A 14,881-nucleotide genomic window follows, 5' to 3' on the forward strand; every position below is an offset into this window, starting at 1 on the left:
GGGAGATGAAAAACAGCAGCTGTTTCTAACAGCACACGGTAACACAGAGATACCATATCCAACCAAAACTACAAGGCGAGTCTATGGCTGTGTCTACACTGCAAACACAAGTAGGCAGATCCACGCTAGCTCTAAGCCAGCTAGGCTAGGTAATAAGAGTCGTGAAGGCAGGGCAGCAGGGGCTAACAACAAGCTCACCCACACGTGCTCTGGTGTCTAGCCTGTGCTGGAGTGGAGCCCCTGTTGGTGCCTGCACGCTACCATTACCCATGCTAGCAAGATTGAAGTTAGCCTGGGTGTACCTACCCTGTATCTGTATCCTGGGTGTATCTTCCCTGTGCGTTGCAGGCCTACCCTAAGGGTAGGTCTACACTGGAGCTGGAGATGTAGTTTCCAGTTGAGGTAGATATTAGCAAGCCCAGATTGAGCTAGTGTGCTGAAAAGAGTGGTGGAATAGAGGCTGCACAGGTGGCAGGACAAGCGAGCTGCCCCTGGGGCAATTCCCAGGTATGTACTGGGGCGCTAGCTCACCCCGCCACCCCTGCAGCCAGGGCTGCCCTGCTATTTTTAGCATGCTAGCTGGATCACAGCGAGCATGGGTGTGTCCACCTGAACTGGACATTAGATTTCCAGCTCCACTTTTCACTGGATGTCTTGACCTTGCTTAACTCTGACTTCTGACGAGGCCAAATGGCTGAAGGGAATATCCTGTGCTATGTAACAAAGGCACCATTTGGCACCCGTGCTGGTAGCCGCAAGGGTCCGAGTGGGCCTTGGAGACTAAACTTCTCTCTCATCCCTCGAGGGTGAGCTTTCCAAAAGAGGGTTGAGGTGCATTGGTCTGGCAGCGTTGGGAAGCTTATGCAATTATTGCTTATGTTTTACTGGTTCTGCAGATGAACAGGGCTTCTCTTTCCAGTTCCATCCTCTGGGAACAGCCGCTGAATTCACTTGGACAGGATAGTAATAATGAATGGCCACAATGCATCAGGTCCATTCTGTCTTTAGTCTAGACAACAGAACCCGGGAGAGATGCTCATAGATTACAATCGGGCATTTCTTGTGATCATCCTGACAAGCCACTGGATGTCAGTGTTGATTGATACAAATGAAGCTGAAGGAATATTTACCCAGCAGAAGAAAACCCTGTCTCTCTCTTCCTCAAAGCAGCTTGAATGTGGAGGAGATCTGGAGATGTGACCTCACATCTCAGGGCTATGCCTGGTCTGTTCCTGGACAAGAGACCTCTGAGGAAACCTACACGGTATAGTTAATTAAGCCACTATTCCCTTAGTCAGTATCGATCCAGTACCCCAACCTAGCATTAGGGAGGTGCTGTGCTGTTGTGCGGCTCATCTTTCTGAATAGATTTACAGCGGCAGTCCTGAGTGCTTGTGGTCATTAAACATCCCAAGGCACTTTTTGCAACAGTAGGAGCGATAGCCTTGGTATCTTGGCCTATTTCTGGCTGGGTAATTACATTCCACCTGGCTAAAATTTCCCTTGTTGTTTCAGTTGGATGCAGTATTTTTCACCGACAGCCCTAAACTGTTGCATAGCGTTCTTATGTGCTGTTAAAGAGTTTCTGGGTTCCACTGTCGAAAGGGCTGCAGTTCTGTGACGGGGCACATGATCCTTCTCTGTTTAATTCCAACTGGGGGTTTCCGTTGAAATAGTTAATCCCGAGAGCAAAACTCCGGTTCCCAGAGCTCAGCCGTGAGATGCGGCTGTAGCGGTGTGTGGGTCCAAGAAAAAAAAAAATCACAGAGGCGTGGCAATGTAGTGGCTCGTGGCTGGGGCCAGTGGGGCATTCTGTGGCTTAGTTCATGCACAGAGGCTGTTTAATATCAGATCTGCTCTTTATTGGAAGCCAAGAGCCTGGTGTTCACTCTTTGACCTTATTATTATCTATATTACAGTAGCACTGAGGAGTCAATCAGGATCAGGCTGCATTGTGCTAGGTACTGGATAAGTATACATCAAGACAAGGCCCTTGTCCTATCAGGTCTTTTCCATCTTTGCCTCCTCTGATGCTGAAGGCTGGTGGCAGCAGTGAAAAAATGCTGAAAGGAGCAGGATGCATTTTTGGAAGGGGGATTGATTTAGGGCCTAAAAAGTCCCTTCCCATCCCATCATCCTGAGCTCAGACTAGCAGAATAGGGCTCACTTTAAATGCTAGCTCCGTTACAAATATTAATGTTATCAACTGATCATTAACACTGCCGTTCCAAAGCTGAGAGGTCAGCCTGGATGCAGTTACAACCAACCCCCAACTCCTGGCTCAGTTCTCCCTGCCATTCCTAAGTTCTGGATCCTCCTCGACCACCTCCTTTCAGCTGCTGCCCTCAGTTAGGGGGGCAGGACCCAGACTGGGGTGCACAGTGGCTGGCTTAGCCTGCAAGCAGGACCAGCCATTCAGAAAGCAACATGGCAAAAGCATAAGGGAATGTTCCTGCAAGCAATCCCAAATTGTCTGCCTGAGGCATCATGGTGCATTGTATCTATTGGCCCATTCGCTAGGCTGTGGCATCTAAGAGGCATCATTATTATTCACTGTATTGCAGTAGTGTCTAGGACCCTTGTACAAACATAGAAACAAAAAAGAGATTAAGTTCTTTTGTGCGAGGACCAAGTGCTCTTGTCTACCTGCAATCACAATCCAGTCCCTCTTTCTGTTGACATTTAATGCAAGCAAACAAGCTCTAAAGAGATTTATCTACCCTCTCTCTTTAATAGAGTAGACATTTAGGAGCAGATTTTTAAAGGCTTAAAGATGCAGATGGGATTTTCAAAAGTGCACCCATCTGCATCTGTAAGCAATTAACCTTTAAAAATCTGGCCCTTAGAACCTGATCCAAAGTTCACTGCAGTCACTAGAAAGACTTCAGTGACTGGAAAAGGCCCTCGCTGCTGTGCAAAGTGGGCGTAAAATGCTACTTTCAAGCTTGTTAGTGTGTAATAAAGTTTATTCTCGAAAACAAGGCTCTGTACTTTGCACATCACTGCTGCCCTTCTCACATATCAATCCATCAAGTCACACTCCCATAAAACTCCCCCACCTGAGGAATATCCATCCACCATAAAACCAGTGTGTCACCCTGCCACATGACAAGCACAATAATTCACGCCTCCATAAAACTCCCTCACCATCATGTATGCAGAGGATCAGATCATTAACAATACAGGAAAAGGCTCCTCAGCAACATCACTGCATCCAGGAGTTTGACTGACAAACTACAAGGGAATATTCACTTCATTGCCCACTGGCAGTTCCTCACCATCAGTTTGAAAGCAGATTCATGGAACACACCTGATGCATGGAGCATGCTGGCTGCAGACTAAGCTAGCAGCCTCACACATAGCCGCTTATCTGTCCAGCCTTGTATAGGGAATGCCTGTCCAGCTGCTGGAGCACTGTAATCTTCACTGAGCTTTCCCCTTAACTTTCCGTTATGCAAAATGTAGCAGGTAGATATGAGGATCCCTGTACTGGTCAATGGACAGTCACTGCAGATCGGACATCCCTACTTTACATTTGGTTACAGCTGTGCCAATAACTGATCTTTCAGTTAGTTCACCGGCTGAACCAGAAAGGGGTGGTGGTGGTGGTGGTGGTGGTGGGGGGGGGGGGCAGAAGTTTCTGGCAAACAAAAAAAATGTTTTGGGGCAAGTGCAATGTTTTGGATGTTTCTGATCTTTTTAAACAAAAAAAAATTGAAGTACATTTCAAGACAGATGATGCAAATTGAAAAATTTTGCTTAGAAAATGTCAAAACAAGATTTTTTTTGTAATTGTGTTTGTTTTGACTGAAACAAATCAGTGAATTTGATGCCAATTCACAACATTTTGCAGTTGACCAAAATCTGCATTTCTGGCCCCCCAAAACCAAATTTGACTGAAACTTTTCCCCCAGCTCTACACTCAGTCTTCTCCATGCACCTTACTGCGTCCGCTGAGTGCGTTTGTGAATCTCTCTCTCCTGGTGGATGTGTAATTAGGGGAACATGGTAAAAGGGAGCGTACAGGGACACAACCAGCTCAGTGTTTTTGGGTGGAACAGGGCTGCCTTTTGCTCTCTTGGGGGAAGGTCGGCGATCACGCCAGCTCAGTGTCTGTAGTGTGACCGAGGACCAGAAGGTACCAGTCGTAGGGCTCAGACAGCAAAGTGCAGAGCAAGTAGAGTGCAGACGCGGAGAGCACAGTGGGAAGCATGGTAGGCAGAGTTCCTAGCTAGCAGAGAGCAGGGTGGAGAGGACAGTTTCTCATCCACTGCTCCTAACCAAGTCACTACCAAATCCCTTGCAGCGCTGTCTGACTGAGGACTCAGAGAAGGGAAGAAGTATCTTTCCCATCATTTTCCTCTATAAAAATTCTCCCTCTTTCAGTTATCCCAGGCTCCCCCTCTCTGGTGCACACACTTGATGGCGTGCTTGACACAGCCTGCAGTCGTTCCATTCAGAGGTGATCAGCTGCGCAATGCCTCACAGAGCCGCTTTTGGCATATTCTCTTGGCTGCCTTAAGGGCCTTTGAAGGTGAAGCAGCAGAAAGAGTCGGAGTGATTCCTTGGTTACGCTGCAGCGTTCGTGCTGCTGGAGCCCTCATGCAGGTCTGATGCGGGGCCCCTCACAGATGAGGGCAGCTTGAGGCAGATAATAACCAGTCCCATCCTAGTGCCTACGGAGGCAACGTGGCCTAGTGGGTCGGGCGTTAGACTGCGAGGGCTTGTCCTCACGTACAGCGCTACAGTGGTGCGGCTAGTGAAGATGCTACTCTGCCGATAGGAGAGCTGCTCCTGTCAGTGTAGTTAATCTCCCTCCCCAAGAGGTGGTCGGTCGAACTACAGAGCTCAGGGAGTGGATATCTTCTCGTTATACCCATGTAGCTCTGCAGTGCAGACTTGGCCTGAGTCAAGAGACCTGTGTTCTAAAACTGGTTCTGCTGTCTGCCCTTGGGGGAGTCACTTTCCCGCTCTATGGGCTGTTCAGCCGGTGAACTCTTTGGGGCAGGGGCTGTCTCTCGCCATGAGTTTGTGCAGCGCCTAGCGCACAGGGGGTTTCTAGCAACAACAAGGCTGCAATGGACAGGAGGGGAAATGGGCAAACACAGAGGTGGTGGGGCCGTGGCTTGTGTTCATGCTTGGTAGCACAGGGATCTGCTGCCCCGTGCAGCAGGGATGACTCTGTTTTCCCCAAGATCCTAAATTCTTCTTCCGGGTTGGGAGGAGAGGGACCACAGACTGAACCTATTCAAAACACATTAACAGCCCCTTCCCTTGAACACATAACAGAATATGTTTGAATATGTTTGCAGGTGGATTTGGCACCTCTTTCCAAGGAGAGCTTTAAATAGCTGGTAATCTGCAGCCCTAGTATGCCAATGCCTTCCTGCAGGGAGTGGACAAAAACAGTCTTGTATACAGCAGGGATGGAGGCTCGGTTTGAATAACTATCCATAGCTAGTCCCAGTGTCTCTGGAGTGCCATCTCCACGGTTCTGCCAGTGGACCCTGACTCTCTTCCCCCTGTTTGCAACCTTCTCATTGCCCCCAGCTCTCCCCACACCTCTCCAGTAGGTTCCCAGCTTCCTTACAGCAACCAGATTCTCCCAGTGACAAACCAGGACAGTTGCTGCAGGGGAAAAGGGACGTGCAGAGTCAGACAGCGGGGTTTTGGCTGGGGGAGGGGGAACTACTGGGCTCATGGGGGAGGTGGAAGAAAGGCAGGTTGTCTCCCAGTGCCAGGTCAATCTGAATACTTGCACCTGTTGCTCCCAAGCTGGTGCTCACAATTCAGACCTGGCTGCAGCTTGAGCATCCCCCTCATAAGAGGCAGGACTTGGGTGTCATGCCTAGAAAGGGGTTTCTTTAGCGAGGCTGTAGGACACAGACAGACCTTGTGGTTCTCTCTGGTTTCCTAGCTCCCAGGCTGGGCTTGGGGAAAGGAGGCCCGTGTTGTGGGCCTGAGGTATTGCCTGTCCCAAGCCACTTGGGACTGGCTAGTAAAACTTGTTCATGTTTCAGTTCTGGTAACAGCCACAAAGAGGGCTCATCCTCTGGAAGAGCAAAGCTCCTTGTAGCTACTGGTGTGACCTGGGAGGGAGCGGGATGGGCTGAGGAATGGGAAGCCAGTAGGAGCCTAATGAAAGACACTGACTGGGAACGACTGACGGGGCGCACGGGTTTGAAGCCAGCTACAGGAATGCTGTCGCCGCTGCCCACTTGACTGCGAATGAGCCCAGGAGTGTTTTGCTCTCCTGGGCCCCGGGGGATGAAACGTCCTTCTCTACTGAGAGCCATCGAGTGCGAGTCAATGGCACTGAGCGGCAGGAGCCCTTTGTTAGCACTCAGCTGCCCACAGCCGCGGCGGGGAACAGAGCCACTGCAGGCAGGCAGAGTCGTGTCTGCTCCGGGGGTTTTAGATCTCCAGGCTAGTAGGAGTCACCAGCCCTCCTAGCCACCAGGAAAGGTTGGGAAAACCAGCGAGGCAGCCTGAAAGCCTTTTCATGCCTTGCATCATCTCTCATCAATGGGTGTGCAGGGTAGAAGTATCTTTCCCATCATTTTCCTCTGTAAAAATTCTCCCTGGTGGAGGAGAATAGGTGGAGCCCCCACCCCCGTCTCATCTCCTTCTCCCCTCTCTTCAGGGGGAAGCCCTGTGGTGAAGGCAGCGGCCGGGAACGCAGGAGCTCAGCTTGGCCACTGACTCGCCATGTGTGAGAGTCACTTGCGCTCTCAGGGTGCATCTAAACTGCGATTAGACACCCATGGCTGGCTCATGCCAGCCGACTGGGGCTCGAGGGTCCCAGAGCTCACGCTGCAGCCTGAGCTCAAATGCCTAGGCCCACATTAAATGGCCCCACGAGCCCAAGTCACCTGGCATGGGCCAGCCTCCGCATCTAACTGCAGGGTAGACATCCCCTCAGTTCCCCGTCCATAAAGCAAGGAGGAGGAGCTCTTGTGGAGGGGTCGCTCACCAGCCAGTCCACCCCCGCATGGCCAGCATGACGCAGCAGTCTCATCTACACCTGATGACCCCTGTGGCCGTTTGCCCCTTCTCAGGACTCACCCTCCAGCCAGGTCACTTACAGTTCCCACCCCTACAGAGTCCAATAACTAGACAGGCTAACGACCTTATGCCCACCCTGGGCCCTGCAGCTCATAACCCCTTGCAAGAGGAAGGTTTTTACACCCCTTTTCCTGCTGGCAGGGAGGCAAGCACAGATCCTCCCTCTCCTATGGGCTCCAGCCCAGGGACCCTGCACTAAACAGGGCTACTGCCTCAGATTCATTGCTGTTTTCCTAGGCCCCTTCCTACCTTCATCAGCCCTTGGCCCATTTCCCAGAGTGACTCCTTCCAGGGCTTTGTCAGGAGCAGGGTGGGGGTGCTAGCCACTTCCTACCCACTTCACAGCTGATACAGAGTCCTCTTCAGGCTCCCTGGCCACAGCTTTGTGCTCCGTCTGCAGCTCTTACTCCAGCTGTTGCTGGTCTGCCAATTAGCCACAGCTGAGACGGTCTCTTAACCCTTCATTAGCAGTTGCAGGGTGGGGTTTATAGATCCCATCACACCTCTCTTTCTCCCAGGCTTGTCTATATGGATTGTGAACACGTACCCCAATGGGGCCCTGATGCTGCATGCAGCTCCTAAGTCCTGCCATACTACACATAATAATAATTACAGCCACCAGCCTTCTCCCCAGATGGGATTGTTATTGTTTGTGTCACCATAGTGTCTAGGAGCCCACGTCCAGACTTGGGGCCCTATTGCGCTAGGCACTGTGCAAACACAGAACAAAAGAGACGGTCCTGGCCCCAAAGAGCTGACAATCTATGTGTGCCATTGAGAACCCATCTGCACTCCACCCCCAGCAGGAGAACCAAAGCTGTCCTGCTTCTCTGAGGTAGCTGGGGACAGTGTTCCTTGCAGACCCTCATGTACCTCCACTCTGGCCAGAGAACTTTGATTACTGCTCTCAGGGACTGTGAATCAGCAAACCCTGGCACTAGAAGTTGTGATGGATGCAGCTAATATAAATGATCTCATCCTCTTCTAATTCCCTGCACTTGTCGTTGTCTCACGCCCTCTGTCTGGCCCTTTGGGAGGATGAGAGACAAGGCTGCTACGGAGTCTTCTTGTCTCTAACACAGCGTGTCCTGCCTCCTATCACCTCACCGCATAGGGCTCCTTTGGGCTGGCTGGGGTTAAGCAGGCACAGAAGAGACTGTTGGCTATGCTACAGCTGCTCCTTCCTAGGGGCAAGCTCCTCCCCAGCTTCCACCTGCTCAGACGAGGAGGCCAGGCACTGATTCTGACCTCACGTGGCCTGGTGTAAATCAGGAGTAGCTTTGCGGAAGCCAGTGAACCTGCACTTGTATAAGTGATGGGGGAATCAGGTCTCAGGACTGGAGACTGAACCCACCTCTCCAATGTGGCACAGCACAGAAATCCCATCAGCCAGGCCTGGCTTATTCCTCTGTCCTTCTTTCTAACCTGTCTCCTTCCTTCCATTTTCCTTTTTCACTCAGTTCTTTCTTCCATTTTCCTCCCTTACGGCAGGTGATTTAGCCTTCTGCCTTCCCAAACTGGCAGATCCCACGTCCCCAATGTCCTGACTGGCCTTTGCTATCTGGAGACGGTGTGTCTGGGTAGCTAGATTATCCTCAGTATCCTCGCACAACTACTCTGGCTTTTCCCCCTGCCACACTGCTGGCTTTACAGCATCCAGCAGGATCCTTGCACACAGCAGGCTCCTGGGTTTCTTAGGGTATGTTCTCACTGAAGTCCTGGGGTGTGATTGCAGCCCATGTAGACACACCCAAGCTAGCTGTAATCTGACTAGCTGGGGTACTGGTCGCAGTGAAGCCATGGTAGTGCATGGTAGTGCTGTATGGGCTGTACAAACAGATCCAGAACCCTGGGAAATGACTCAGACGGCTAGTCCATGCTGCCACGGCTTCACGAGCTAGCTCGATTGTGCAGACATCCGCCTCGATTGTGCAGACATCCGCCATTGTTTTGCACCAATGCCACTGACTTTCCACAGTCTCTGGCTTGCTCTCTCACACACGCAGGCACAAGCAAAGTTTTCTCTCCAAGCAGAAACATCGATCTGCAGCTTCTCTGGCAGGTTAGGCACCAGGGGAGCATCTATGCTTCCCACTACAAATTTCCCACGGAAAGTGGGAGATAGTGGGTACAGCGGGGCCCTGGCAATCAAAACTGGGTTTTAGTTCCAGGTGTGACACGGACTACTTGGGTAAGTCTCTGAACCTCTGTAGCCCAGGGATAATAGAACCTGCATCCCAGGAAGGTTCTGAGGCATACTACAGTCTGAGTTTGAGATCCTCAAATAAGGATGCCCTTATTGTTACTATTAATTTCTCGTTATATTTTCAGAGTCTTGCTATCGCTTAACAGTCCTCATTTCAAAAAAGAACTAGATACATTCACGGAGGCTAGGTCCATCAATGGCTATTAGCCAGGATGGGCAGGGATGGTTTCCCTAGACTCTGTTTGCCAGAAGCTGGGAATGGGTGACAGGGGATGGATCACTTGATAATTACCTGTTCTGTTCATTCTCTCTGGGGCACTTGGCATTGGCCACTGTAGGAAGACAGGATACTGGGCTAGATGGACCTTTGGTCTGACCCAGAATGGTTGTTCTTATGTTCTTACTAAGTAGCCCCATCCTGGCAAAGTCCTTATTAACCCCATGGTTCCCATAGCTCCATCTTGCTGGCCTCATTTGTTCTGTACCCCATCTTGGTTAGCCCTCGCTAGTACTTAAAGTCCATATCCTCATCTCAGTCACTCCTGGTTAGTCCTTTATGTCCCACCCTAGTTGGCCCAGCTTAGCTCTGCTGCGTTTCCACTGAAAGGCACGGGTGAGCTCCTGGTCCTAATGGCTAGTTGTGTTTGCCTTTCAGGACATTTGCATCAAAAGGTGCATTTAATAACACAGAGTTGACCAGGAAACGAGAGGTAAATTGATGTCTTTCACTGTGGCTGGCTCCCCCTTGGTCACACAGAGTGTTGCATAAAGCATCCAGAGCCAGCCAAGGAGCAGTCAGGCTGCAGCTGTCCCTGGGAATTCCTGATAGAGAGCGAGTGTGGTGAGTTCTGGACAGAAAGGTACCCACAAGATCCTTATCTGAATTCCTCCAGCTGACGGACATACTGGGAGAAGATTAGCTAAAGCAGAGATTGGGCTGGCAGCAAGAACAGTTGCAAGGAAAATTTAATTAACAGAAACATTAGAGGCAACAAGTTTAAGTATGAACAGCTCTGCTAAGGAGGCAATGAACTGAGTCACACTTTGCAGGAGTGAGGTGGAGACCTGGGGAGTGGGGAAGAGGAGTCATTGCATTTGCCCTGAAATTCAGGGGAAAAAGGTGAATTAATATAGCCAGCATTGTGTTGCTGTCTGGTAATGGGCAAAGAAATGATAGGCCAAAAAGAATATCTGTCTATCTCCACACGTTTCTTTCTTTCATGAGAACTTTCATGGTTGTAGTTTGTTATCACGCAGACACTTTACACTTTAAAAGAAAACAAAAACCAGAGGGGTGTGTGTGTGAGAAAGTTACCCAGTTCTGCACAATATAAAGCTATAAGCAGAAGCACAGCTGCTGGAAGGAAGTTTGATCCTGCCCCTGAAATATCAGCATGTCCTTGGTACAGTCCATGCAGATTTAACTTTACAATGTTCCCAGGTATTGTAGCGCATGTCCGGGAATGGGGATTCATGGTGTCTTTCCCATCATGGTGGGAATGGTTTACTCATCTCCATGCCACGGGCTGACTTGGTCATTCACCGTCACCGGTTAGGAAGTGAATTCCTCATTATCAAGCAGGAACAAAGTTGTTCTCTAGTACCCAAGTGTACAGGGGAAGATCCATTGCCATTTTCTACCCCTACCAGGTCCACGAGATGCATGCCACTGTTGGCACAGCAAGGGGCTGAGGCATCAGTGCCAAATCCAGGACCATCCTCTACCCATAGTTATCCCTACAAGCCTTCCTCTCCCATTAGAAAAGATAACGTTACAGGTGCAGCTTAGGGCAGAAGGGTCCCATGGGGGGCATTTTACTCGCACCTGTCCCACTTGGCGCTGCTGTGGCCCATCCTCACTGTGCAAAGGGAAGAGAGGGAAGCTCAGCAGAACGCGATTAGGAACCAGTGGTTGCCTGGATTCCTGTCTTCAGCCCCGAGGCCGCTTCAGTTCAACCTTTTGCTATCAACTCTGTACAGACCCCCGGAGGAAGGTCCTGCTGGGGACGGTGCAGGCTGCCCTGCACGCTGGCTTCTGGGACAGTCGTGTACCTGCAGAGCCCTTGAGGCTGCAGACACTGCTGGGAGTGGGAGGCCCCCGATTGTTAATGCCGCCAAGGGCCTGTATCCGAGCTGCAGCTCTGCTACCTATCCCCAAGGCTGTCTGAGGTGCTGGGAGTGTTTTGGGCTCCAGCAGTCAGGGCTCTCTCAGGTGTCTCATGTCCTCCCCCCCTCTCTCCAGACTGCCGCAGGTCCTGACACCCAAGCTACCCCAGAGCCCATAAGCAGGATGCCAGGGCTCATTAACTGGACAAGCAGCTCCCCCCTCCCCCTCACAGCCTCCGAGGTCACCTCTTGCGTCAGTGGCTATGCCTTTGGGATGACTGCCTCCCTGACCTACGGCAACCCGGAGGTCCATCCTTTTGAAGGTAAGGCTCTGTTCCCTGGGGCGCAGGCGGCATGGATGGGGCTCAGGGGTGCGTATGGGAGACTGGTCACAGCTGGTGTTAATGGCAGCCTCTTGAGTCCAGCTCGGCAGCCTCCCCCTTACGGACAGGGTACAATAGTTACTACCGGTACGGTCACAGGGCCAGATTCACTCCTGAACTGAGAACCGCTTGGCATAGTGGGGGGCACTGGGGAGTCAGTTACCGCCACCTGATTCTCAAGACATGGCAGCTCCAGCCCCGGCCCCAGCCCTGGCATAGGTTAGAGCAGCCTAAAGGCTCTTCTAACTTACAACTGCTGGCTACGGTCCCTAAGGGACTCTGTGCCTGCTGGGAATGTGTGAAGCAGAGCTGCACTCCAGCCTGCCCCTTCCCCAGCCCACGTCCCTGCCCTCCTCTGACATGTGCCAAAGTGCATGAGGCATGCTGGGAGTAGGAGGCAGCTGAGCTCTCCTCCACAACAGCTCAGCAGAGGAGCTGTGGCCAAATTCTGGCCTCTTTGAACAGCAAAGGTGCTGGAGCTGGGAGAGGATCGGGCCCCTCGTGTTTTTTGCTTACAGTTCCGGGCTCCTTGCTTCTCCCAGTGTTTGCTCCTGCGGCTGGTGGTGCCAGAGGAAGGAACCTTTAACAGGGTGTGTCTCCTCTTGGCCACCACACCAGAGCACGGGACCGTTGGTGGAGACTGGTTGGAAACCTCCCCCCTAGGGCAGCTGTTCTAAGAGCCTTCCCTTTGGCAGGTCTCTTTGTCTACCCACTGGATGAGTACACCACCGTGGTTGGGTTCGAAGCTGTCGTTTCCAGGCGGGCTGTGACCGTGCAGATCAAAGACAAAGCCAAAATAGACGACTGTTACTTGGACTGCGGCAGCCTCCCCAGTGGAAGAGCTCAGGATGGCAGCGGTAAGGAGTCCTTTGTGGTTTGAATGGTCCAGGGGAGGAGTGGGCAGGGGAAGAGGAATCGCAGAGGGGCTGTCCGTTATGCAGGCTCGTGATGTGGTGTCAGGAGCACGTGTACTGAACAGAAGTGGCGTGGTCCCTTTGGGGACAGGAAAAGTCATTGCATGCATTTACCACTGGCAGCAAAAGATCTGAAAATCAGAGTTGGTTCTAGTTGCTTTTAAAGGCTCCATTAGTTCTGGAAGTTCCAGCATATGAGTCTAGAAAAACGCATTAACTTCAGGGGGGTTTGGATCAGGCCCTTTCTGAGCCTCGGCAAAGAGACGAGCAAGTCTCCTTCCCTGATCTCAGCCCAGAGCAGGATGGCTGTGGAAGCCCTTCTAATGTACCTGATGATACTGGGATGTTGCTGTGGGTTGTCTAGTATTTGATTAACAAATACCAGGGGCTGGTGCACGAGGAGGGAGACCTGGACAGTGACATGGCCTCAGAGAGGAGCATCCTCTCTGGTGTCTACCCAGAGCATCTCTCCCGCGTGACCTCTCTGTGCAGGAAGGATTGCGCTGGATGAGGATTTGGAGCGAATCGTTTTTGTGGCTAACCTGGGTGTGATCCCTCCGCTGGAAAGTGTGTCCGTTTTCATCAGCACCTCCTCGGAGCTGCAGACTCTCCCGAGCGGTGCCGTGAGGGTCCTTCTCCCAGCCGTGTGTGTCCCCAAGGTGCCCCAGTGTGGCATGGAAAGCACCAGCCTCTCTGGACACCAGCTCCGAGCGTAAGGGGGAGCCAGAGTCTCCGAGCGGGTTTGCTTTTGAGGAGTGGCTCAGATGCTATGGTGCTGAGGGCTGTAGAAGTGCCCCCATCCCTCCAGCAGCCTTCTCTGGAGTAGCCCTGGCCCCTCCTATCTATACCTGCAGGGGGCTGGTTGGGCTTGGAGGGTTGGGCTTAAATTCCTCCTAGATTATGAGGAGCTGAAGGTCAGGCCACGTGCCATTGGAACGTTTCTATGAAAGCCCATTTTCCCTAGCTCAGTGGGCCCCACCATTTCTTATCAGCAGCCTCCCTTGCAACAGACTGGTTGATTGGCACACCGCAGCTCCCCACTTCTGCCCTCAGCTCCCCTCTTGTGCCCCAGCTGCCACTCTTTAGCCATCTCCTTGTCTGTCTCTCCTTTCCCAGCTCTCATCTTCATCTTTTTATCTGCCTTGCTCTCTTGCTTTGTGCCCCGCTGGTGCATCCTGCCCCAGCCCCCTGCTCACCCAACATGCTCCTGGGGCTGAGTCCAAGGGGCTGAGATGCATGAGCTGCTGGGGCTGAGTTGGAGAGGAGAGGAGCTGGGGCTGGTGGGCTCCTGTCTAGGCCCACAGCCCTGCAGAAACGAGCTGCTGGCTGCATTAGGAGCTGCCGCGGGAGGCAGGGAAGCTGCCAGTTGCTTTACCCCCAGCCGCGGGGCTGTGTTTGCAGTGCAGGGCACGGGGCAGGCCCAGGGTTTGCAGCTTTGACTTGGTGTCATCTCCTCAGCAGAGATCGACATTCCTGTGGAGCTGGGAGCCTGGATCCAGCTAACAAGTTCTGTCTGGCCCAGCTGCTGGAGAGGGAGGCCACCAACCCCACTGAGTACGAGTTCAGCTTCCACCTGGAGATCCGGGGGCCCTGTGTACTCGCAGGTGAGAGCACCAGGGCTGCCCCTTGAAGCCAAGTCCGCTTGACAACCCCCTCTAAACTTTGGCAACAGCCCTCCACACAGAGTCAGTTTCAGCACGTTAACCCTGCCATGGCACCAGCTGTTTGTCTGCCAGCTGCAGCGCTGATGAGCGGGCGATACCATCTCCCTCCCACCACGGATTGCTATTTCTTCCTGGGGCTGCACTTCTGCAAATGACGCTTCAGCACCCTGCACTGTCACGTGGTAAACTGGGCACCTGAGTGTAGACAGGAGATCAGACACATAGGCACACACAGATCCTTATTCAACCCTCCTGGTTCCTTTATGCCGTACCCCCATCTCTGCACAGAAACTGTCTCTGGTTTCCCCCGCTGGCCCTCTGAGCCCCAGCCCCCCCCCCTGAATTCTAGCTTCACTGAACAGCTTCTCCACCCACCACATACCCGCGTCACATCCCTCTTTCCTGCGCAGGAGTGGAAAGCCCCACACACGAGATCCGAGCCGACGCTGACCCCTCTGCCCGCTCCGCCAAGAGCATCATGATCACGCTGGCCAACAAACACACTTTCGACAGACCGGTGGAAATATTAATCCATCCGAGCGG

General features: G+C 52.3%; 1 protein-coding gene across 1 annotated transcript in view; it reads left to right on the forward strand.

The window, feature by feature from the left end:
- Positions 1-409: 409 nt before the first annotated feature.
- VWA5B1 (von Willebrand factor A domain containing 5B1) overlaps positions 410-14,881 on the forward strand; it is a 73,030-nt gene continuing 58,558 nt past the window's right edge. Inside the window, exons 1-6 of the mRNA XM_084651694.1 lie at positions 410-1,264; positions 11,514-11,700; positions 12,456-12,617; positions 13,167-13,386; positions 14,136-14,278; positions 14,749-14,880. Coding sequence (XP_084507820.1) covers positions 1,109-1,264; positions 11,514-11,700; positions 12,456-12,617; positions 13,167-13,386; positions 14,136-14,278; positions 14,749-14,880 — 1,000 coding nt within the window. The 5' untranslated portion in view covers positions 410-1,108. The remainder of the gene's footprint in view (positions 1,265-11,513; positions 11,701-12,455; positions 12,618-13,166; positions 13,387-14,135; positions 14,279-14,748; position 14,881) is intronic.

This window comes from Lepidochelys olivacea (genome assembly GCF_965140295.1).
Source record: "Lepidochelys olivacea isolate rLepOli2 genome assembly, chromosome: 18".
NCBI lineage: Eukaryota > Metazoa > Chordata > Testudines > Cheloniidae > Lepidochelys > Lepidochelys olivacea.